At 46.2% G+C, this 25,582-nt stretch overlaps 1 protein-coding gene across 1 annotated transcript in view; it reads left to right on the forward strand.

The window, feature by feature from the left end:
• Window positions 1–5,103: 5,103 nt before the first annotated feature.
• LAP3 (leucine aminopeptidase 3) overlaps window positions 5,104–25,582 on the forward strand; it is a 28,012-nt gene continuing 7,533 nt past the window's right edge. Inside the window, exons 1-10 of the mRNA XM_039218703.1 lie at window positions 5,104–5,305; window positions 7,861–7,976; window positions 9,297–9,351; window positions 10,072–10,177; window positions 11,256–11,415; window positions 13,172–13,336; window positions 15,717–15,875; window positions 20,222–20,346; window positions 21,792–21,880; window positions 22,716–22,818. Of these exons, the coding sequence (XP_039074634.1) occupies window positions 5,204–5,305; window positions 7,861–7,976; window positions 9,297–9,351; window positions 10,072–10,177; window positions 11,256–11,415; window positions 13,172–13,336; window positions 15,717–15,875; window positions 20,222–20,346; window positions 21,792–21,880; window positions 22,716–22,818 (1,180 nt within the window). The 5' untranslated portion in view covers window positions 5,104–5,203. The remainder of the gene's footprint in view (window positions 5,306–7,860; window positions 7,977–9,296; window positions 9,352–10,071; window positions 10,178–11,255; window positions 11,416–13,171; window positions 13,337–15,716; window positions 15,876–20,221; window positions 20,347–21,791; window positions 21,881–22,715; window positions 22,819–25,582) is intronic.

Here is a 25,582-nt window from a genome sequence, read left to right on the forward strand (position 1 = left end):
ATAAATATTTTTAAGTGAATGAATAGACAAAGAAGGCCATGCTTTGCAAGTCTCACATGCATACTTCACGTCCATTCCCTCCCATTTGCTGGAACCTGGTAACAGACCCATCCTACCAGCAAGAAACTGGAAAATATAGTTTTTGTTGGATGGTAATGTGCCTGGCTAAAGCTTCCAATACTAGAGAAAGAGGGGAGACTAATTGGGAGACAACTCACAGGCTCTATCACAGGGTCAAGGTTACCTTTACCCTCAGTGAATGTGAGTGACTAACATCATCCAGTCATGATTCGAAGCAAGTTAAAATATTAGGCTATGGTTATTGAATGTAGCAACTTCCCAAATTTGAACACAGCTAAACATATATAATTTTTATTACTAGAAAATGCTTCACCCTGGGGCGCCTGGGTGGCTTAGTCGGTTAAGTGTCCGACTTTCGCTTAGGTCATGATCTCGCGGTTCGTGGGTTCGAGCCCCGCGTCAGGCTCTGTGCTGACTGCCAGCTCGGAGCCTGGAGCCTGTTTCAGTCTGTGACTCCCTCTCTCTCTGACCCTCCCCCGCTCACGCTGTCTCTCTCTCTCTCTCTCCTAGAAATAAATAAAACATTAAAAAAAAATTAAAAAAAAAAAGAAAGAAAATGCTTCACCCTTTCTGTCTCTAAATAAATGTTGATATTTTAAGCATATCAGCTAGAAGCAGTGTTGAATTACCGCCTGTCCAGGGTGCCCCTTCATCTTGCTGCCTGATGGTGTCTGTAGGGAAAGCATCAGACTCCTGGTTATTGAACTCCTCCTGTGAAAGTCCGCATTATCAGCTTGCCAGAGTCCCACTCCATCAGGCCCAGGAGTCCCTGAAGAATGGACGGTGTCAGAAGAGAGAGATGAGAGAGCCAGGAGAATCTTTCTGGTCACCAGCCAGGCATCTCCTCACTGTCTGAGACTCAACTTTATCTTATGATTAAGTGTTTGGGGGAAGGCACAAAAGTGGCATTCTGATGATTAATTTTTTTGATCAGTAGAAACTTTCCAGAACATTGATATGCATAGGTGTCTGGGGAACATCCCAGAAGTGGCATTCAAATATGAACAGGATGTTTTTAGCATAGTAAAGGCAAAAGTTCTTTGTGAGCAAGGGTCAATAGCCTGTTTATCGCTTAATGGAAAGTATTAAGAAAAACAGGTTTTTCAGGAAACGCAATATTGCTCCTATAACCACAAAAGAAGACATCTAAACATTAGCCAGAGGGCTTATAGTTCCTATAACTTCATCCATGCCCAGGAATAGTACATCAGTCTGTACCAAAGTTATTATTTTATTAATGTAAACCTGAAAGCAATAACTGACCTTTTTGTGTCATTGATTACTCAGTTCTGATCACTATTTCCAGATTACTAAGCATCGGCATTTTTCCAAGCTACAACAATTTCCTTTACAAGGTGCAATCATCATACCAGGGCCAGAATAAGTCACTCCCGATAAATCACCAAGGTGCCTTGGGGGTCAGTGCTCAAGCAGAAACAATTGAGTGGGGGTGGATATTGGCTGTCATCTGATGGTAAGAGTTCATGCAAACTTACCTTAACCTCACAAGGAGTTTTTCTCAACTAGTGAGTTCAGAAATGGCTCCCGACATCAGCTCAAGTTCCACTGGACTTATTTCCATCTGCTTCCCTCTTCAATGTCCCATTGTTATGTTAGAGTCAACATTTTTTTCTTTTTTTTAGATAGAGAGAGGGAGAGGGGGTACACATGCTTGGGAGGAGCAGAGAGAGAGAAGGAGAAACTCCTAAGCAGGCTCCATGCTCAGTGGAGGATGGGGCAGCCCAACATGAGCTCAATCTCATGACCCTGAGATCATGACCTGAGTCAAAATCCAGAGTCAGATGCTCAACTGACGGAACCATCCCCCGGGCACCCGAGAGTTGACATTTATAATTAAACTCCCTATCGCCCATTACCTTCATCATTTTTCCCCAAGCAAGAAGAGTGTTTGGGCCCTAAACAGGGTAGTGGTGAATGTTGTCTCAAATTCATAAGCTATGTCTAGCTGATTCTGCCTTTCATTTCCCAAATGAGTCATCTAGAAAGTTCTGTCAAAAACTCATGCCTCCAGCCAGCCTACATGCTCTTAGACGATAATTTTCCCAAAAAAGTTAAAATCATGGCTCCTATACAGACATAGAAAGGAATACATGCCAAAGATTTTATAACTCATGAAGGAAACAGATTGTTGTTTATAACTAGCTCAAAAGAGAATTCTGAGAGCCCATGCATTTATAGATCAGGAATACTGAAATGGATATGCACATGGAGACAAGTCACCATCAGTGAGGATGGGAACAGGGAGGCCATCAACTAGGAAGGCTGCAGTTGGAGCAATTTTGCAGTTAAATGTCATTCGACATCTAAATGCCATGTGGAGGATGTGGTTCCCTGGGATGGAGAGGGCAGTTAACTGATTTCTATTGGACAGGACATAATCTGCATGTCTATAAACAAGATTCTCATTGCCTAACAATTGACAGAGTTGTGAAAGAACTTCCTCAAAATCTAAATCAGACACCCCAGAGAAGTTTCCTCATAGTCTCTCTGGATGATGCACAGGTTTCCATGAAGATATAATGTTCCCCTAAACTGCTCCATCTCTATTAGTTGTACTAAAACACAGGTTTTACGTCCTCCAGCTTCTAGAAAGTACATTATTGAGTCCATGTGGCCTTTCACATTGATAATAAACTCTTCCAATCTTTCAAGGTCCTCTTTAATCCAGCATCACTCTCTTTTATAACCACCTTTCATTCTAGGCAGGCCTGATCCCTCTCCTCAAGCCAAGCCAACACCCTCCCACACACTCTTCCATGTTTTCATGTCTTCCTCATCATCTAAATCTTTCTCATTTGATTGGCTCATTTCAAACTTTTTTTAGTTTTGCATTTATTATCTAAAGACTACAAATGAGACATATCTTGTTCTTTATTTGTTATTTTTTTATTTAAAAAAATTTTTTAACATTTATTTATTTTTGAGAGACGGAGAGACAGAACACAAGCAGGGGAGGTGCAGAGAGAGAGGGAAATGCAGAATCCAAAACAGGCTCCAGGCTCTGAGCTGTTAGCACAGAGCCTGACAGAGGCTTGAACCCACAAACTGTGAGATTGTGACCTGAGTTGTAGTCGGCCACTCAACCGACTGAGCCACCCAGGCGCCCCCCCCATCCTGATCTTTAACTATCAAAGTTATATCCTCTAGACTTTGATCGATGCTTTCATTCAAATATTTTATGAAGACCTTGTCTATGTGCCAGCCACCATCTATACTCTACGTCTAGGCACAGGAGATCAAGACATGAAAACCCTGACTTCCAAAATGCATGGGGAGAAACATACAATGAGCATACAGTAATTAGTTCTTTGAGACAAGTCGCTTTTGGAGAAAAGGAAGTGCACATAACCCAGATGCAGAATGTTACTGAAGGTTTCCTGGAGGACATGGCATCAGCCAAGTCTTAGTCAAGCAGAGAAGGGGGCAGAAGGAACTGGAACATAAGCACATATCACTCAATAAAATATCATCTATTTTTATCTTTTACAGTCATTACATACCTTGCTTCTACTACATAATAAAGTCCTTGTGGCCAGGGACACTTTTAAATCCTGTTGTACCTCATGGTATCTAACAAAGAACTTATTGAACACTTTGTAAAATTAAGGTTTGATCAATGACTGTCTTACATCCCTAAGTGGCCAATAATACTGTTTGATAAGAACTAAAGTTATTTAGGGGCTGTGAAATTTAATTCTTCCTTCCCATTAAGTAGATGAAACTGTAAATGCTGTGGTCCTTGAAGCACACTTGCGTTGGTGTATCCCTCCTACCACCCTGTGCCCTAAGCTAAATTCAAAGATCCAGCTAAAATTAGGATCAGACACTGCTATAACATGAAGGATGGTTTTGTAACCCTCTTTGTGTGTGCTTCCCTAGTTGCATTCAACCATGTACTTTTCTTACAATAAAAATGTAAAACCTTTTTATTTACTTTTTTAAACATTTATTTATTTATTTATTTAGCGAGCGAGCACGCAATGGGGAGGAGCAGAGAGGGAGGTAGAGAATCTTAAGCAGGCTACAAGCCAGGACCGAGCCCCATGCTGGGCTCCATCTCACCACCATGAGATCATGACTTGGGCCAAAACCAAGAGTCTCACCGATGTTTAACCACTGAGCCACCCAAGCACCCCTTAAACCGTTAAAAAAAAAAAAAAAAAAAAGGAACATCATGGGAGCATCTCGGTGGCTCAGGCAGTTAAGCTTCCAACTTCGGCTCAGGTCATGATGTCACGGCTCGTGGATTTGAGTCCAGTGCCTGGAGCCTGCTTCAGATTCTGTGTCTCCCTCTCTCTCTGCCCCTCCCCTGCTCATATTCTGTCTCTCTCTGAAAACAAAAACCAAATATTACAATTTTTTTTAAGACAAGGAAAATGATGTTAAAACATTGAGCACTATTCACAAAGCTCCTGTTTTCAAAAACAGTATTTGGGCTAACCGACGTACAGTTTTACACCCCTGGACCAGACAGAAGTTCAAAAAAGTTCCCCAAAAGGATATGAATAAAAATAACACCATAGGACCATCCTCCCTAGGCGGACCTCTACGGACAGCGAACCCAACTCCTAGCCCCGGGCGATTCCCTGGAGCCCCGCCTCTGAACCCGCCCCTCGCTGTACGCCGTAGCCGCGACTCCGCCCCTCTGTCGCGCTCGGGTCGCCGAGCCTGCTCGGTGTCCCCGCCAGCACAGGCACACGCGCGCGGGCACGCCCCTGAGCCCTCGCCACGTCCGTGCGTCCCTCCCAGCACCGTCCGGTCGTCGGGTTCGTCCCTGCCCGCCCCGCCCCCGGGCATCGGCCCCGCCCCCGGGCATCGGCCCCGCCCCCGGGCATCGGCCCCGCCCCCGGGCATCGGCCCCGCCCCCCGGGCATCGGCCCCGCCCCAGCTCGTGCGCGCGCAATCCGGCCCGCACCCAGAAGCCACGCCCTCGGTGACCTTGTGCCCGGTCCCCGACTCCAGCCCCGCACGCTCCCTGGCACCTCCCCCGCCCCCTGGGCGCGCGCCCTGCGTCCCCGAAAGCCCCACCCCCCGGCACGCGCCCGTCCCCCCAAAGCGCCACGTGTTCGCTGTTGGGCGGCGCTGGGGCCGAGCCGGGAAGATGTTCCTGCTGCCCCTTCCGGCTGCCGGGCGAGTCGTCGTCCGACGTCTGCGCGTGAAGCGTGTCTGGGGACGGGGTTTCGCCGCTGCCGACATGACGAAGGTGAGAGGCAGCCGTGGGAGTCCCCCTCGGGGCGACCGGAGCTTCGGGGCGGGTCGAGACCGCGGTGACCGGGCTTCTGTGCCAAGTTGCCAAAACCGGTTCAAAAGTTCCGTCTTTGCGGAGCGGGGCTTCGGCAGGGGCGGGGGGCGTTGGGTTGCCCGCCCCCCGGCCCCCTCCCCGGGCGTTCTCCGAGGCGTTCCCCGCACGCTGTGTGCCCAGGGTGCGCGCTTCCTTCTTCTGCTTGCGGGAGTGCTAGGATCCGTGTCCTGATTCGTGGTTTTGGCCAGGGTGGCTGTCACCGTAACTGGGTCGAAGCTCATGTTTCGTGAGGCGCAGCGTCCTCCAAGGCCCCAGCGGCGGCCAGTCTGGGGCCCCGACTCCCACCACCGCCTGCTGAAGTGCAGGAACAGGAAAACAGGTCCTCCGGGAGCCGATTGCCTCAAAGAGTTTCTGGAGGGGAAACAGTGTCTCTCTAGGGAAAAGGGCTTTGCACAGAGACCTTTTTTTTATCTTCGTGAAATTAAAGAGCGTCTTGCGGGAGAGAAACCTTTTCCATCTAATTAAAAATAAAAATGATGAAGGTCACTGTTGGGATGTGCAGGATCTGGAAGGGGGAATTGTTCGCTGGAAGTAGCACAGGCTTGGGAGTCATGCTTGAGAATCAGAAAGAATGGCCCTGGTGAGGAATATTCTAGATGGGGCTTGAGCCCAGGCCTCACACTGTATGGCAGGTGGCGGGGGGACCAGATACCTTGCTTTCCAATACTCTGCAACATCCTGCCCAGGTAGCAGCTGGGTCCTTCTCCTCAGATCCTCATGGGTTTCACCAAATACCAGGCGGTGGGCAGTCTTAGGAAAATTAGAACGTGGGAAAGTTGTGCCGAGGAAGCGGTGTTGTTGCTTTTGTGGGATTTGGGGATGGAAAAGAGAAAGGATGCTGTTTGGTCCAAGTACCAGTGTGATTTTGTGGAAAAGGTGAAGGACCGTCAGAGAAGGTAATTAGGATTCTTGCTCAGGTCTGTTACCGCACACGGACGGGTATGTTGCACCCGGTTTCTGTCTCCGGGTCTGTAGGAAGAAGGAGTACATGCATGTCCTTGTCCTTTCTGCCTCACGGAGTTGCCGTAAGGCGGAAAACATTTTAAAGTCAAAACTTGTGATGCAAAGGCAAATAGTGATTCCTAGGTTGACTTCCTTATTTCGGGTGTTGGGGGCTGGACAGGTAAGCTGCTGGTCCTGGGCACGGTGCTCTGCTCCTGCCCCTCCTGCCCCTCTGAGAAGATGCCTCCTTTTTCTTTTCTTCTCTTTCAGCCTGTGAGTTGGCCAGGGAGCTTATTTGTATTGGCAGGTGCAGCCGTTGGCTCCACTGTGATCCCATCCCAGGATAGCTGAGGTTCGCGTTTGAACATGGTGGGGAAGGGAAAACTTCCCTCTGCTCGGCTCGGTTCTGTTGGCTGGACCTGGGAATTAAATGGACATATGACAGATTAACAGGGAAAAGTGTACACAATTTTGTTTCGGATATTTTTACAAGTACATGGGAGTTTTCAAAGGGAAAATGAAGACCCAAAGTCCTTGAGACCTAAAAGCTTATATACCTTTTTAAACAATGAGAAACTGTGGGGATGTGGCCAAGGGGCTGGGGCCAGGGCAGTAAGCTATGTGACAGTGACAAGGAAGTATACGGGGGAAATTAGTGGAAGATAAGGGCTATTTAGCAGGTGTGTTGGTGTCGGTCCATTTTAATGTCAACTGCCAGTTTCTGGTGATAAGAATGTTCTCTTCTTGGGGCGCCTGGGTGGCTCAGTTGGTTAAGCGTCTGACTTTGGCTCAGGTCATGATCTCACGGTTCGTGGGTTTGAGCCCCGCGTCGGGCTCTGTGCTGACAGCTCAGAGCCTGAAGCCTGCTTCTGATTCTGTGTCACCCTCTCTCTCTGACCCTCCCCTGCTCATGCTGTCTCTCTCTCTCTCTCAAAAATAAATAAAACATTAAAAAAACCAAGGAATGTCTGGTACAGGGAGAATACCTGATGGGAATTTTTTTGCCCTGCTTTTAGGTAAAAAGTGGGGTGTCAGAGAGCCTTTCCTGCATCTGCTTTCTTTTCATGTGTCTTTAGTTCAAAATAATCAATATGCTCAAGTTGCATATTTTGGGGTGACATGTTCTGATCCCCTTTGAGGTCTAACTTGCTTAAAAGTGAGTTTGTTTTCTTACACAAAAACACCTTTCTACCTTTCTTTATTTGGAAGTAAAGGAAACTCTTTCTTTTGTGAAAGTCCTTTGTTGGCAGAGACCAGGAAGACCCAGGACAGGTAGTACTTAACAGTCTTGCTTTGGCAGGAATTTGAAACTTTTAGGCAGGATGGGAGTGTTGCTGACTGCCCAGTACCTGCTGTGTTTTTGTTTTTTTTTTTCAGCTTTGTCAACTTGAGGGGAACACAGTTTGGGTAGAATTATTTGCTGCTTCTGGAACATGGGGACTTCTGAGTCTCTCCCTAAAAGGGATCTACTGTAATTAATATTCATTTTTTTTCCCCCGCTTATTCTTTCTCAGGGTCTTGTTTTAGGAATCTATAGCAAAGAAAAAGAAGATGATATGCCACAGTTTACAAGCGCAGGAGAGAATTTCAATAAATTAGTGTCTGGAAAGTTGAGAGAAATTTTGAACATGTAAGTATTCACCTATGGGTTAGGGTTTTTAAAATGCCCTGAAATCAAATGAGAATTTATTTAAATGCTTTGTTAGTACATGAAAATGAAAGGAAGTACGTTGACTGGTATCTTCTCAGTGGAAGTGAAAGTATTTGTCCTGGAATGCAATTTGGTACTTTGCCTATTAGTAGGGGTGGGTGTACAATTCTGGGAAGTCAGGCTACTTCAGATCACAAACATATTATGAGAGACTGACCCAGAAAGATCTAGAAAGTACCAGATTTCCTCAGCCCACCTTCATCCTACCTGCCTGCCTTCCCACCAGCCCGCTTCCTCTAATGCTCCTTAGTATGGGGGACAATATGCCCCTGGGCTAGTTCATAACTGCTTAAGGGTGTCCCTCCTTTCTTGGCATGCCTTGAGTTTCAGGAGCCTCTCAGAGTCTCAAAGTGAATCACCTTGGGGTATAGCTGGATTACAGATTCTAATTCAGTAAATCTGGGTGGGGCCTATGATTGGAGCACTCTTGGCTTAGCTACAATTTAGAGAAGGTAGGGAAACATTGGAGTTTCTAAGTCCTTCTGAGCTGCAGACCTCACTTGGAAAAAAAGAGAAGGGTCAACATAAAGCCACTGCGAGTACATATTACTTGGATTACAGACAACCTAGCGGAATCTAATAGATGTAGCCTGATAATCATAGTAATTGTCTAATCACCGGGTAACAGAGCTTGCATCCCTTCTCAGTGACCCTTCCTTCACCAGTAGGCCACCTTCTCAAGTGCCGTGATTAACTCATCAATCCAGAAGCCGGCCTGTCAGAGTGCAGGACCACCTGGCCTTCCTGACCGTTAACTATCAGCTGCGGCACCAGGCATCCAGTCCTCTGGCTATAATTATGCTTTGCCACCTGCCTTGTTTTGAAATTGCCCAGTATCCCATCTGTATATAAGCCCCCACCCACGCCGGCAGCCTCCAGGCCGAGCGAGCGCCACAGTCAGCTCAGCCATGATGAAAGATGGGAGTTTCGGGCTGGCCTTCCTCCAGGGCTCCACTCTCCTCTGTAGTCACACATTACCCATCTATGGTGTCGCTTTCTATAGTTGTTTTCAAATAAATTTGTATGAAATCTAATGTGGAAGTCTGCTGAATAATTTTTGAGCTAGAATTGGAAGCTAGAAAAATCTAACCTGAAAGAATTCTGTATGCGGACAAAAGCATAAATGCAGCAAACTCACAGAAACAGCAGCGTATCACAATAAAGCTAAAAGTGAGTATATGTCACTGCCCAAAGGAGCAGAGCAAACTAGGTTTTTAAATATATTTCCTCTTGTTTTAGATCTGGACCTCCTCTGAAGGCAGGCAAAACCCGAACCTTTTATGGTCTGCATGAGGTAGGAGATGAAGATAAGGTTCATTTCGCAAAGCCTCAGTGAGCACCTCCTGAGTGCCATAGTCATGCAGAAACTTTCCTGTCAGATTGTATGCATGCTGTTATCGCCATATTAAGCCATAAATATTACTTAAATTTGACAGGCAGTTTGGCGTCAAATATTGCAGCATCTCTTGTATTCCTCAAACTATCGGCTTTCTTTATTCAATTTCCACAGAATTTCTTTCCTCAAATTGCATACAGTTATTTGCAGGATTATCCTCACTCTACCGTTTAAATACAGAAGTGATACATTTTTACCAAGATACAGGGTAAAAAAACGAAATAACTGAATTATACAGTGAGATTCCTATGCTGAGCTGAAGGTCATTGTGTGGGAGCTCATGTACCATTTCCGGCTCAAAAAGGATGTTTTAAAGACAGGAAGTGGAGGGGCACCTGGGTGGCTCAGTCGGTTAAACATCCGACTTCAGCTCAGGTCATGATCTCACAGTTCGTGGGTTCAGGCCCCGTGTCAGGCTGTGTGCTGACAGCTCGGAGCCTGGAGCCTGCTTCTGATTCTGTCTCCCTTTCTCTCTGCCCCTTCCCTGCTTTCTCTCACGTGGGAGCGCGCGTTCTCTCTCTCTCTCTCTCTCTCTCTCTCTCTCTCTCAAATAAATAAACATTAAAAAAAATCTTTTTAAAGACAGGAAGTGATTGATTTTGTGTGTGTGCTGAACAGGACTTTCCGAGCGTGGTGGTGGTCGGCCTCGGCCGAAAGACAGCTGCAGTTGATGACCAGGAAAACTGGCATGAAGGCAAAGAAAACATCAGAGCAGCTGTTGCAGGTCATTACCCTTGTGAAGTTTAAGGTTGATGGAGAGTCTTGAGGATGTTGTCTTTACATGGTCCCTTCCCCTCGTGTTGTCCTCCTAACTGTTCCCACCCCCACCACTGTCACAGAGAAAACCCTCATCTGAGTAAATATTCAGTTTCTTTTACATCGTATGCCCGGCCTTATGTTGGTTCCAGAAGGTTCACTTAGGGGATTTTAGTTTTGGTATTTCCATAACTAAAATCCCATAAGATTTGGAGCTTTCAGACCATTTCTTCACTCGTGTAGTAGGACCTTAGAGCTGTGTTTTACCAGAAAGTTACAGTGGAGTTTCTGCTTTTCGAAGTACTAACTTGGTGTTGCGCAACTTCTAAATGACATGGAATCCCCTTATTTACCAATAAGAGAAAGTGGCTGCAAAGTGCAGGGTGCTTGTTTATTACCAAAGGTGGGTGCCAGTCCCACTTGGCCATGTGCATGGTTTATGAGTCGAGGAAGATGCCACCGGGTCACTTCAAAGCTGAGCAGCAGAGTGAGGCCTTTACCACAGAGACTGTGGTTAAAGACGCTTTGAACGACACTGCTGAGGCGGCGCTAATTAGCTTCATTGATCTTTGGCTCTGTGAATTTCATCTGTGCTTGCTAAATCTACTCTCAAAGTTCACGGGGAGTGATCCGTTCATAGCTTTTATTTGCAACCTTTTCCTGACCTGGTCTTAATAAAATGCTGTGTTACTAATGGACTTCACTCAGTCCTTTGGCATTTTTAATCTGGCAAGCTCTTGGTGACTGGGAAGCTTCATCAGGAGACTAGTGTTTCTGAAGTAGTACGGGAACAGCAGCCACTTCTGAGGGCCTGCTCTGCCAGGAGCTAGGTGAGTTCTTTTATTTGTGAGTCTGTCTTCCATGACCCATGAGGTGTGTACACATCCTCACTTTACAGAAGGAGAAATGGAGGCTCAGAAAGGTCAAATGTCCGCTGGGATTTGAATCCCAGTCCTCTTTTCTCAGCACACAACCATGTCTCTGCGTTTCACTAGTGAGTAGCCTCTGATTGACTCCATTTTTCTGGTTCCTCTGTCTTTCTGAAGCTGGGTGCAGGCAGATTCAAGACCTGGAGATCTCTTCGGTGGAGGTGGATCCCTGTGGAGATGCACAGGCGGCTGCGGAAGGGGCGGTGCTTGGTCTCTATGAGTATGATGACCTGAAGCAGAAGAAGAAGGCCGTCGTATCGGCAAAGCTCCATGGAAGGTGATGGAACGAAGCCAGGCTCAGCGTTGCATTTATTGACATTCAGATAGTGGGACATTTGGATATGAGCAGATATGAGCTTTTCAGTCCGGGCACTACCACATGGCTCGTCTGTGACCTCCCCCATCCCCTTAGCCATTTTAAGAGTATGGTAGCTGTCCACGTTCTGCTCCTAGATTTCACCATGTGTACATTTTGACCCATGGCTTCCTATACCCTCCATGCATTCTGGTTACTAGGAAGCCAGACCAAGTTAGCTCTCTGAAGAGGGAGGGAATGAGGTCACAGATACGTCCCAGCAGTTTCCTTTTTTTTAATGTTTATTCATTTATTTATTTATTTTTGAGAGAGAGAGAGAGCATGATCCAGGAAGGGGGAGAGAGAGAATCCCAACCCGTCTCCATGCTGTCAGAGCACAACATGGGGCTTGAACTCACAAACCGTGAGATCATGACCTGAACTGAAGTCAGATACTCAACCGACTAAGCCATGCAGGTGCCCCCCAGCAGGTTTTGATATAAATAATTTCCATGTAGTCAGCATCTGTGGGCACTGAGTTAAATGCCAGGATACACAGAGGAAGGGCTATGGTCCTTGCCCTCGAGGTCTAGTGGGGAGACTCATTTCTCAGCCAACTTAATGAGCACCTGCTGTATTTCAGTCCTGTCCTGGGGTCTGGGAGATGAAGCCTCTCCTGTCAAGAACAGACAGAGGTGAGACCTTCAAGAGGTGGGGCTGTGAGGACACAGCCCGGGGCTTGGCAGCTGTGTTGGAATGGTTTGGAATGAGGGCCCCATGACCAGTTGGTCCGGCTTTGAATCCTGCCCACCCCACCCCCACCTACCGTCTGGGTAACCTCAATGGAGTGACTGCAGTCTCTGTTACACTTTCTTTGTTTCTTCAGTAGAGCTGTAATTCCAGCCTCCTAGGGCCTTTACAATGATTGAAGACACTGTCAAGTGTGTGGCACACGATAAACCCTCCAAACTACAAGCTGTTTGATCCATTTCTGTGCCACCTGTATTAGTTCCTATTGTGCATGAGAAGAGCTGGGGGGTGTCTGGGTGGCTCGGTCTGTTAAGCATCCTACTCTTGACTTCAGCTCAGATCATGAACTCACGGTTTGTGGGTTTGAGCCCTGTGTTAGGCTTTGTACTGACAGGAGCCTGCTTGGGATTCTCTCTCTGTCCCTCCCCTATGTGTGCTTGCTCTCTCTCTCTGTAAATAAATATATAAACTTAAAAAGAAGTGCTGGGATCGTGAAACACATATCCGTATCCTTTCTCGTAAAGCTGGTCCTTGCTGTTTGGTGCAGTGTTCAGAGCCCTGACCCAGGCACAAAGAAGGCAGAAAGGCCTTCACTTCCACTTCAGGACTTCGCAGTGTGCTTGTTCTACCATGAGCACTGGGGGCTGCATCATCCCTGGTGCAGTGAAGGAGGACAAAATGGGCCTTTGGAAATTTGGAAACCAACTCTGTCAGTGTGTGTTAGAGACCCATCATTCCACTCCTTGTTCGTGCACATGAAATGCAGAATGCTTACCACCTCTGACTCAGCTCGGCAAGGGCTGTGTTTTCTAGCTCTTTGTACCTGCCGCCCTGGGTCAGAGCACAGAGAATGATCCAGGTCCCATGTGTACATTTTGTGCCCGTAGTCTTTCTCTTTTGTTTTTATAGGGTAAGAGCCCTCCTAGCTGTGACATGGTCAGGGTCTTGACAGGTTGCCTCACAGTGACCTTCTGCTTTCCTCTACCAGTGGGGACCAGGAGGCCTGGCAGAAGGGAGTCCTCTTTGCTTCTGGGCAGAACTTGGCACGCCACCTGATGGAGACTCCAGCCAATGAGATGACACCAACCAGATTTGCTGAAATTATCGAGAGGAATCTCAAGAGTGCTAGTAGTAAAACAGAGGTCCACATCAGGTAATTCAGGGTCATCTCAGTTACCCCAAAAAGAAACCTTGTACCCATTCGGAGGTAGTCTTCATTTCCATCTCCCCACCCAGCCATCAGTTGGTGGACATTTGGGTGTTTCTACCTTCTGGATACCATGAATAATGTGGCTTTGAGCATTGATATCCATGTTTCTGTGTGTGCGTATGTTTTCATGTCTCTTACGTATGTACCTAGGAGTTGAATTGTTGGATCAGATTGCAACTCTGTTTAGTTTTTTGATGAATTTATGTATCTTGTTTTGGTGAATTATTTGTATCTTTTTTTTTTTTGACACAAGTAAAGAACACAGCATGCCTAAGTTGGCATGAAATGAGTATCTCTGCCTTGTAGATTCCTAAATTAGGTACCAGAGCTGGTTCCTGGGCAGCCTTGCATGGTCATCGTCAGCAGCTGGGCTGTGGGACGGACGCCAAAGCTACCCCTTCGGGTTCTGTTACCCTCTTGTGATCTCCCCATAACCCTGTAAGCAAAACAAGTCTGACCTTGGGGGAAATTCATGATTAAAATAAGTCAGCGGATATTTGTCTTACCTAAATAATTGTTTACTACCAGCGTTGTATCTCAGGGGAGCTTCCATTTAAAATATTCTTCAGTCCTTAATTGTGACTGGAGTTCCCATTATTCAGGAAAATCCCTATGGTCTAGATAGAGTGAATAAAAATGTGTAATTTACAGAAAACCCAGTACTTAGTGCTTGATAAGATACTTGGAACAGTTAGCATGTGTTTCATCTGTAGCAAGAGCTAGTTTCTCTGTAAAGGTGTCTTGGCGAAGACTTCCTTTTTTCCTCTGAGGGGACATCAGAGCTACTTTGTGTCAGCAAATAGCGTCTGTGTGGTTACACATCAGTGAAGGTGCCTCCTCTGTGCCTGGCAGTTGGGCACACGAAGATGAATGGTAGTGGTCCTTGCCTTCAAAGAAGTGAGGAGCTTATAGGAAGGAACAGGCAGGAGAATGGGGCCATACAGAGGATCCTGCAGGAGCAGGAGGGTTCTGGAAGAGTTGAAAAGTTTGCCAATGAAAAGTGTGCCTAAGCAGAGTCTGGAAGGTTCCTTGGAAGTTAGCAGATGGAGAGAGAGTGGTATGGGGCATTTCAGGTGCAGAAGCATGTATTTGGTGGCCCCTTGGAAACTGCAGAGTTCATAGCCCAGCCAGGGAGAGGATCAGCCAGAGCGGAAGTGGGTCACGCTGGCGGGTGTAACCCATTAAACTGAGGCACCTGCACCTAATGGCTCTAGTGTGGATGGGTGTGAATCAGAGAAATTCAGACAGGACTTCCAGAAGGACAGGACAGGATTTTTCGGTACTCGTCAAGTACTGAGTTCATGGTTAAAAAATACTGTGTTATATAGCCTTGCTGCTTTTGAAGTGTTTGTTTTGTTTTAACTGTCATCCCTCTGTCTTTATGTTCTTTTCCCTCTGGAGTCCAGCAGCCATCTCTCCATGACACAGCCCTAGTTTAATAGTTTTAACGAATGGGTAGGCAAGTGTGGGAGGAGCACTCTTTGGATATGGTTGTTTCTGTTTGGCCCGTAAGAGTGTAGAATTTCCCTCCTGGCCTGGTTACTGTGGCCAGAAATCAGTACAAATCTCTTTGTATCCCTTGCCTATGAGGAGTCGCGATATGGTATCTGTTTTCTCCTTGGCACAACAGACTGTTCCCATTAGATTACCCCCAGCGAGCCCGTGTTTGGTGAATAATTACTAGTTTTCCCATTTCAAGCAGACATCTCAAACTGTAGTTGAAACCGTGAGAAATAGTGTCACAACGTTGAAAAGATCAAATTCCAGCAATTCTAAAAAAGCAAAGAAAGGGGATACTTTAGTTCACTCATTGGAGTGTAGTTTGGGGGGGGGGTTCTTTTATTGGTTGGATTTTTTGTTTTTTTATTTTTTGTTGTTTTTAGAAATAACAAAAAATAATAATAAGGCACTGGACCCGTAACTGTTTTTAAGCACCTTTTATGGTTTCAGAGCCTTGCTAACTTTATCTTGCATTAAAACTTTAGATATGTGTGAGCAGATTAGGGGGAGCAAATCAAGTAATAAGCACTTATTGACTCTGTACTGTTATCTGACACTGTATTACGCACCATGGATGAACTCTCTTAGTAATTGTATAGCTAATCTTCTGACAGATGTATCTTTAACCTCATTTTATAGATGAGGAAATAGGCTCAGAATCAAGTGACTGGCTCAAGAATACATAGAAAGCAATTAGGATGTGATTGTTAAACGATTAATGTCTGTACATTTTAGGAGTTTTATAGATAGATGAGCTTTTTCGAGGCTGTTTTGAAATAGAGCTAACCAATTGTATTGACTTTTCACCTTTTCTGCCCTGTAGACCCAAATCTTGGATTGAGGAACAGGAAATGGGATCGTTCCTAAGTGTGGCCAAAGGATCTGATGAACCTCCAGTCTTCCTGGAAATTCACTACAGAGGCAGCCCCAATGCAGGCGAACCGCCCCTGGTGTTTGTTGGGAAGGGAATTACCTTTGACAGGTACCTCTTTATGCATCTCTCCTTTGTGTGTACTTGTGTTGTTTATGTAGTTTGCTTCAAAAACACAGTGTTTGGTCAAATCTTACATGTTAATTTAAATGTATTACTGTGTGTCAGAGATTCTATTAGACACTTTACACATGTTACCCCTGGTCCATCATCTGGGAGTTAGGTAGGCATTCTATGGGTAAGGAAGCTATGGCTTGGAGAGGTGAAATAATTTGCTCAGGGCCCCAAAACTGATACTAAGATTGGAAGTCAAACTTAGGTCTGTCTTTAAAATGACTTGATCTTTCCACTCTTCACTTTGATTCTCTCATATGGATATTAAAGACCCCTTGTGTGGATGTGAGGATGAAGCTGTTTGGATCATGCCACCTCCTGTTTGCCCTGCTTCATATTACTTTCTTTAACTGACCAGCCTGGCTTCCATTAAACCATAAGTATTCCTTAGAATTGGAAACTCTAATTATTTCAAGCAAGCAGCAACTGAGGTGGAGAAGATGGAAATAGGTCTGTATTTCTGGTATGAAGCATTGGCTGCTGAGTACTGATTTCAGGTATGCCCCTTAAGTGTGAGAGTTAAAAAGGATTACTTGACCCAAAACTACGGTGGATAAAACACGTGAGAGTTTTGTTTTGTTTTGTTTTGACTACGAGACTTCTCAGGGTATATAGAATGTAGCATTTTCTAAATTTTCTTTGGAGGGAATTTATTTCTCCGGAGACTCATGGTCTGTGGAAACTACTTTGGAAAATGCTACTACATGTCCATTAAACCTGGGTGTCTCCAGTACACCGCACAGCCATTCAGAAACTCTCTCTGATACATGAATGAACGCGGTCCTTACAGGAGGGTCCTGGGCACTGCGACGCCTGTCCTGGGCAGAGCTGGCTGCCAGCAGTCTTCCTTACGTTAGCCTCCTGTGTCTTCGGCCCACAGGTCCACCTTCTCTCCTTTGAAGCATTGGCCTCCAAACAATTATCAGTAAAAGATTCAAGGTCATACAATTCACAATATGTGTATTGATTTTTCAGTTTCATCCGTATGCTATTATACTTAAATGTCTATTCTAAAACACTACAGCAAATAAATTAGAGCACGAAAATGATGCTGTTTTTAATTATCTTGCTAATAATTTTAGGATGATGATTTTATGTTGTCTTGGGCTAATGTCTCGATGCAGCGTTAATGTTCAGTGTGAAGTTTATTATTAATTTAATTTCATACTTGAGTGTTTGCTAGGAGACTATTGAGCAAGGAGGCCTTTTTTTTTTTTTTTTTAAATGTTTTATTTATTTCTAGGAGAGAGAGAGAGAGCAGGGGAGGGTCAGAGAGAGAGGGAGTCACAGACTGAAACAGGCTCCAGGCTCTGAGCTCTGAGCTGGCAGTCAGCCCAGACCCCGACACGGGGCTCGAACCCACGAACTGCGAGATCATGACCTAAGCGAAAGTCGGACGCTTAACCGACTAAGCCACCCAGGTGCCCCGCAAGGAGGCCTTGTTAAAGTAGAAAGCTTCCTTGCAGGATTGATGGGCTCAGCTAAAGATAGGGAAGGAGGGGGTAGTGCGGCAGGGAGCCCAGGGAGCTGGGCAGGGGAAGGACGAGGGAGCCCCTGGAGCTGCAAAGAGCACCTACAGCAGAACCACACAGGGAAGAGTACGTAGTGGCTGGAGAGGTCAGCAGAGCTGGGTCCTCTTGGGCCTGGTGGCATTTTGGACTTGGCTGTAAGAACGATATGAAGTAACTGAAGGGTTTCTAGCTGAGACAAAGGATGACATGGGATTTATGTATGTAGTGAAATCCATGCTTGAAATACTCAGTTCAAGGAGTATGCCTATCTAACAAATAGGCATCACCCTGCACCAGCCCCCGCTCCTGTGAAACAGAACCCTCCTTCACCCTGAACCCCGGCTGGGTGCATTTTGCAGGCGTCCCTTCCCCACCCCTGCCTCAGGCCACCAGTCATCTCTGCACAGCTGTGGATGAGTGTTTCTTGTTCCAGAAATTCATTTTCATGGGATCTTTTCAAGTCTGCCTTCTTTCTCTCTGCATCATGTCTGTGACATTCAATCACGTTGGTGACATTAGTAATTGGTTCCCTTTTATCACTGGGTTGTACCTTATGTGGAAACACCAAAACATATTCATTGTAACTGTGTGTTTCACTTTATGCGGAGTGAAGGAACCCCTGCAGAGTGGTGGTGCCATTTCGCATTCCTGCACACAGATCCGACGTGTCCGCCCCAGCCTCTGATACTGCCATTCTCTGCTTCTAGCTGTTCCCGGGGCTGTGTGGCGGTAGCTCTGGGATTCATTTTGAGTTTGATTAGTTCCCCAGTGACTAATGGTGCTTAGCATTCTCACTGTGCCTCCTGGCTGTTGGTATATCTTTAGTGAAGTGTCTGTTCAGATTTTTCACCTTTTTTTTTTTTAATAGAACTGTTTCTCATAATGAGTTAGAATTTATACATTGTATACATAGTGGTATTCTAGATACAAACCCTTTGTTGGATCAGTATTTTAAAGGCATCTTTTTTCCCCCACTCTGAGGGCCTGCCTTTTCATTTTTTAAGTGACTTCTTTTGAAGAGCAGTTTTAGTTTTGATGAAGTGTAATTTATCAATTTTTCATGCTTTTGTTGCCCTGTTTAAGAAATTATTGCCAGTGCCCAGGTCTGTGTTTTCTTCTCTAAGTGTTACGGTTTTAGCATTTAAGGTATAATCCTTTTTGAATTTTTGTGTATACTGTGTAAAGCATTGCATTTTTTTTCTTTCCATATGGATGTCTTTTTGTTGCAGACCTGTCTCTTCGAAAGACTGTCCATTCTCCATTGAACTACCTTGCACCATTGTTAAATCAGTCAACCATATAATTGTGGGTCTAACTGTGGTCTCTGTGTCCTTTCCCCAGGACCTTGTGACCAAGTGTTTAATGAGTACAGCTTTGTCTTGAAATGGAGTACTATGAGCTCTCCAGTTCTTTTTCAAGATTCTTTTGGCCTCATCATTTGCATTTACATGTCAATTTTAGAATCCGCTTGTGATTTTTACACACACACACACACACACACACACACACACACACAGAAAGAGAGAAAGCCTGCTGGGATGTTGGTTGAGATAGATATTTTTTATTTTGGTAAAGATGGTAGTTGTGTGGGTTATGAAGTGAAGGGGGTAGTAAGACTGGTATAGGGAGACCTTAACATACAGGAGCTGCAGCAGATATCCCAATGACGTGATGGTGTCCTCATCAAGGTGGATTCAGTAGAAAAGCAATGGGTGGATTTGAGAGCAGTCTAAAAGGTGAGCTGTGAGAACTGCTGCTCTTTGGTGGCTGCTTGGAACTGTGGGCCTATGAGTGGAAGGGGAGAAGGATGTGGTGAGTAGACAATGGCCTCCTGTGCCAGTGTGTTCCCTTTGCCCCCGTGGAGTTCTCCCGGGGCTTCTTGGACCGAGAGTGTATTTCTTTTATCCTGAGCCAGTGGGTCATCTTTATTTCTACGTGTAGTTGACAGCCATCTTATTATCCAGAGCTGCTGAGAGGAGTGAGAATTAGGACCTGATCTCTGTGGAAAGCAGACCTCAGTGCAGGGAATAGACTCCGGAGCCGCCAGGCCAGCAGCAGCTCTCAGAACTCACAGAACCCCGGCTCTGAGCCCAGCCTGCGAAGCGTGTGGCTTCCGGACTCTTGCAGACTAGAGGCAGAGAAGTCGCTAGGTAGTTCGAGAAGCCTGTTTGGGGGAGTAGTTTGGGTTTTGTGCTGACTGAAACCCTTCTTCGGCTCTTGGGTTTGAGCACTGCCTTTAAGGCTTCTGGTGAGCATCTAGTTATGCCTCTGCCTGATTTGGGTTGTGTTTTGCAGTCAGCAGGATGTAGTGCCCCCTAGGGGTGTCGGAAGGAATTGTCCTTCTGTGGCTTGAGAGGGATCCTCTCAGTCTTCTGAGCTTGTTGGCTTTCCTTACCAGTGTGTGACCCTCAGGTTCAGTAAGTTGACTGATTCATAAGATTTGCTGAAAAGACAAATATCTATGTGGGTGTCAGGAGTTAATGAGCTAATACAGAGATGGGATTTGAGCAGCACCAATTGCTGGATGCAGTAATGGCTCCACTGACTGCTTACATTTCCTTCAACAAGAAACAAAATGGGCTAGGATACCCATTGGTATTTTTATAAAGACTGCAGTATCATCTTTTAAAATGTTGCAGTCTTTCGGATTCTCAGTTTAGAAACTTGAATTTTCTTTGTCAGGTAGTTGGTGCCTCAGCTTATATATTCTTTGTTAAAGTGATTTGAGCCCTCTCTTCGCCACTGACATGGCTGCTGTCCTTCCCCCCACAGCGGCGGCATCTCCATCAAGGCCTCTGCGAACATGGACCTCATGAGGGCTGACATGGGAGGAGCTGCCACCATCTGCTCAGCCATCGTGTCTGCTGCCAAGCTTAACCTACCCATTAACCTCGTAGGTGAGGGGGCGACGGGGCTTGTCCTGAAGAGTTCTGGAATCCAATCAAATGGCAGACCAGGCAGCAAACATAGTTTCGTCTAACCTGAGAAAAATCAAGAAATGTTTTTTTTTTAAGATTTAATTAATTAGTTAATTAATCTAGAGAGTGAGTGAAGGAGGGGCAGAGAGAAAGGGAAGAGAATCCCAAGCAGGTTCATGCTTAGCATGGAGCTCAGTGAGGGGCTCGATCTCACGACCATGACTTCATGACCTGAGCCGATATCAAGAGTCGGCCACTTAACTGACTGAGCTTAACCAACAGCTGCCCCAAGAAATGGTTTGTAAATAGCTTTTCCTCAAGCAGAAGCTGGTATCTAAGTGTTTTCTTCTCTGAACTGATGGAGTTAAATGTGTTTTGCGGTCGTGGGCCATAGCTAGAATTGAGTTTTTGTACTTTGTAGAGTAGTGGTTAGCAGTCAGAGCACACATGTGGGGCTTGCAACTTACTCCGGTGAAAACTGCTAAGTGGAAGAGCACCTCCAGCTCATTCGGGGATGACCTCAGGCTCAGGGCTGATTACGTGGCTTGAAGTACAGAAAAAGCCTAGGACACAAAAAGTGTTCTGTCCACAGCCACTCTGTGTCATTCAGGACGACAGACACACTGCTGGGGGCTTGCTGTCTCAGAGGAGTGTGGGGATGGGGTGGGGTGGGGGGGCTTAGGTTAAATGATTGCTCGGTGTCCCATCCGTCGTGGTTTATACCAAGGGAAGGTGAACTTGCAAGTTAGGTCTGTTTCACATGTGCCCTCGCCCCTCCCACCAACACCCTCGTCCTATTTTGCCGAACTTTTGAAAGTGAGTCGCAGACTTGCCATGTGACCCCTGAGTGCTACAGCACGTGTCCGTCTGCTAAGAACAAGGACATCCTGAGCAACGATGTCCCTGAGCAGCCTTCTCATTTCCAGGGATTGATACCATCCCTGATTCAGACTTCCCAGTTACCCACAAAAATGTTCATTTTGTACACACACGCACACACATATTTTTAGTTTTGAAGTCTAAGAGCCAGTTAAGGATCACACATTACATGTGGTTGCCGTGTCTCCAAGTTTTTTCTATTTTGGAACCTTTTTCCTCCCCTTTCCTTTTTTCTTTCATGATATTGGCAGTTTTGAAGGGTTCAGGCTTGTCTTGTAATGGTCCACAGTTTGGATTTTTTGGGTTGTGTCCTCAGGATGGAATCAGATTAGACTCCTTGATATGAAGCCTACATGAGTGACATGCACTTCCTGGTGCTGGTGCACATGATGTCAGTTGGGTCCCTGGTGATGCTAAATTTGATCACCTGCTTAAGGTGATGTCTCTGGCATGCTTCTGATAGCCCACCAGTGGCCTCGGTCCTTTGGGGGGTGAGTTTGGACCCGGCACATTTCCATGTTCATTCATCTATGCTTTTCCAATAGGTTTGGCCCCTCTCTGTGAAAACATGCCCAGCGGCAAGGCCAACAAGCCTGGGGATGTCGTTAAAGCGAAGAATGGGAAGACCATACAGGTATGTGGGTGGAAAACAGCCGTCCCCATTCGGGTGTTCCGAAAGGAATCCCCAGTGGCCAGATAAACACACCTGACGGGAAGCAGAGCATGGGCTCAGTTTAGAGGAGGATGGTGTCTTTATTGCAAGTGGCTTTTCATGCAGTCAGAAGTATTTTATGGGGAATTTTAAGAACATTTTCCCTGTCTTACTGTTCCTCCTGTGTGCTGTACACACACATTGCCACATGTCTGCAGCAGGCCCAGCAGGGCAGGAAAGCCAGAGCTGTCCTTAGCTGTGCCATGATTAACGCTTTCCATTTTGGTGTTCAGGCGGAACACACCGTCCTGAGTCATGGGCTCTGCACTCCTGGGGGTGTGGCAGCGGGTTCTCTGCTGGGGCACCTGCATGCGCGCACTGCCCGTGAGGCCTGGGCCTCTGTTTAAAAGTAGGGAACATGGTACGTGTGAAGTTGCTGAAGTGGCAAAGAGTTCTGTCTGGAGATCTGAGCTGACTCTTCACTATTAAACTCTTTAGCCTCATTGTTTTCAGAATTCTTAAAATGTCCCTTTTTCCTGTGAGAAACTTATTGGTAAAATGGAGCAGACATTTTCTATTTACTCCTCCTTCCAAACTTGTGAATGAGCATTTGGTCATCAGCTCTGGTACACAGATTATTAAAACATATTTGCTCTTCAGATTAAATACGTTCCTTTTCTGATTAAAGCATGTTTTGATACCTAGTGACAGATGTCACGCTAGCTTTTCTCACGTTTAAGGTGAACAGTGTTGTGTCTAGTTTTGATATTACTTGTAGTTTGATATCCCTTCTTTTTTTTGACCCTTCTCTTTGCAGATTGATAACACGGATGCGGAAGGGAGGCTCATACTGGCCGATGCACTTTGTTACGCGCACACCTTTAACCCAAAGGTCATCATCAATGCCGCCACCCTAACAGGTCAGACAGCCTGCTTTTCCTGCCTTTGTTCGAAGAAAGCCATATCTGTTGGTGTCGGCTGCACACATTAACTCAGGGTGTGATTTTGCTGAAAGTGGGCTCGTGCCACTTGCATTCAGACATCTTTCACCAAAGGAATTGTTCTGCAGCTTAAGCTGTTTTGAACATTAGATTTGTGGTTTTAAAACATTTCAGGCCTTACCTCTAAAAAAAAAAAAAAGAAAGAAAGAAAGAAAAAAAAGAACAAGTGGATTATATCAGCCCACCCAGAGCGACATCTAAAAATGACACGAGACGTTTTGTGGTGTGATTGCTATTTGATACAGATCTGAAAGGATTACCGATAAATCCCCAAATCAGTAGCTGCTTATATTAATCATAATGGATCTGATGCCAGCTGAGTTGTCAGAACTTTTTGATGTTATAAAGAAACAAAAAATGTTGTGGGGGGTGGGTAGGAAGGTCCTCATTTAACAGAGGCCCTGCTGTGTGATGTGCCGTGTGAAGCCTGAGCTCAAAGGCTGACTCAGGTTGTCTCCCGCTTAACGGTCGTTCAGCCTTGGGCAAGTTACCTGACTCCCTGGAGCATCAGTGCTGGGACGAGTGCGTTTGCCTGGCAGACTTGTGGGGATTGGGAGGAGCTTTCAGAAAGCCTCCTGAATACAGCGCCCGCACCGCACCCCACCCCGCACGTGGCGGGCACTGGGAGGAGGGGGCTGGAGCATCACCGCTCTGGAGAGTAACAGCTTCATCCCGAAGGGGTGGCAGCAGGCACTGTCTTGCTGCAGAAAGCAAATTTAAGAGTCTTTCAGCCAAGAGTTCTCTTGACAGGGACTCATTCTGTTTCTGCCTCTTCGAAGATTAAAATTCAGATCATTTTTCATGCTTTGGTTTTTCTTCTGATCACGTGAGCCTTTACTTTAGAAGAAATCAGTTCACGTTTTCCCTTTTATGTGGCTCTGAACAACAGCGCATAGATTTATTGGGTGGGAGTCCATTTTTTAATGGACTGTAGTATTATTGTGGTCTTTTATTTCCCTGTTTGATGTAGCAAGTGTGAGCTGGGGGTTAGAGGTGCTGAGGCTGGTGTTTGGAGGGCAGCAGTGAGTTGGGTGGTAGTGCACCCTTTCTATAAGTGAGGAAGCACAACCCCCTCCCTTATTTTCCTAGTCTGAGGGTGAGAAAAATGGCCCCAGGTAGCTGAGAGCGAGCTGGTGGGTGAGCCTGTACACTGCCTGGGTGTTGGTCTGTTCTGGCTGGGCTCCCCACACAGTGACTGAGCCCCCTCTGAGTTCCAGTAGCTGTGATCAAAGGGGACAGTAAGAAACACTTTGCAACACCAGGTTCATGGTGGGAGGAGGTACACAGTCTTCAGAGATAGAGGACCTGATTTTAAAATTTGTCCTGCATCTTAACAGTATGTGATTTTGGACAAGACCTCGGTTGTCTCATCTGTAAAAGGGGTATGGTAGCACCTCATTAACAAGAGTTGTTTCTGTGCCGGTGGGGTGAGATGATAGGAGTTGATGCCCCTGGCCTGGCAGACGCTGAGGCAGTGTTACTGTCCTTGAAAAAGGAGGCCTGTACCAGCCTGTAGGAATGGTGGTGGTGTGTTCAGTGGATGGACCATTCGCTCACGCTACCTGTTTTTATTTCATTTCATTTTTCTAACGCATCTTTGTGATTTGGGATGGAGCAAGAGGGGTGACATCCTTAGAGCTTTGATGTTTCTGGAAGACCATGACAGTTCTGGTAACTTGATCACTTAGCACCTCAATATACGGCTCCACATGGGCCTTGGAAAAGAAAATGGAAAATATGACTCTGCTATTGGTAATTCTGAAATTGGTGATGGTACCAATTTCCGTACCAAGTTCTGTAATGATGTAAAAAATAGATCATTTTTGGGGCGCCTGGGTGGCTCAGTTGGTTAAGCGTCCAACTTTGGCTCAGGTCACGATCTCATAGTCTGTAGGTTCGAGCCCCGCATCAGGCTCTGTGCTGACAGCTCAGAGCCTGGAGCCTGCTTCAGATTCTGTGTCTCCCTCCCTCTCTGCCCCTCCCCTGCTCGCTCTGTCTCTCAAAAATAAATGAATGTTAAAAAAAAATCTTAAAAATTAAAAAAAAAAGGAAAATAGGTCATTTTCTAAAGTAAGTAATAGAGTTAGCTTCAGAGCCTTGATGTCATTTGGATATTAACTATTTATGTCTGTCACTTCCTGTTCCTTTAGTGGAAGATACCACATTCTTATTTGAGAGTCAGGCATCTTGTTTGAGAACCGCTGAGTGAGCTGGGATCTGAGCAGAGGCACCACTGGGTGGAGGAGGGAAGGAAGAGCATCCCAGTGGAGGGCATCCTTTACTTTGGGGCTTGTGGGGCAACAGTGAGTGGGACTGAGGAGAGCACACTGGGGCTGGGGCGGGCACACAAGGCCAACATTCTAGGAGGTGCCAGACCCCGGCTCGGCCTTGGCGTGTTACTGGGTTTTGTCCTGAGCCAAGTCCAGCGGGAAACTCTGGGGACAATGAGGTCATGTTTGTACCGTGAAAGGGCCCGTGCTGGCCGTGTGCGGAATGCACTGGAGAGGGGCGAGGTGCCTGGCAGGCCAGCGAGGCCGGTGAGCAGTGCGTGCTTACTGACTTTTGTGGACGTGTGAGCGTGTGTTAGGATGAATGTTGTAGTGTCTGCAGATGGCTTCAAAATAATCTGTTGCGCAGGATGGGAGTGGGGTAGGGGGTATGGATGAAACACGCTTGCCCAAGA

Source organism: Hyaena hyaena, unplaced genomic scaffold, assembly GCF_003009895.1.
Source record: "Hyaena hyaena isolate Hyena2069 unplaced genomic scaffold, ASM300989v1 scaffold_774, whole genome shotgun sequence".
NCBI classification, from domain to species: domain Eukaryota; kingdom Metazoa; phylum Chordata; class Mammalia; order Carnivora; family Hyaenidae; genus Hyaena; species Hyaena hyaena.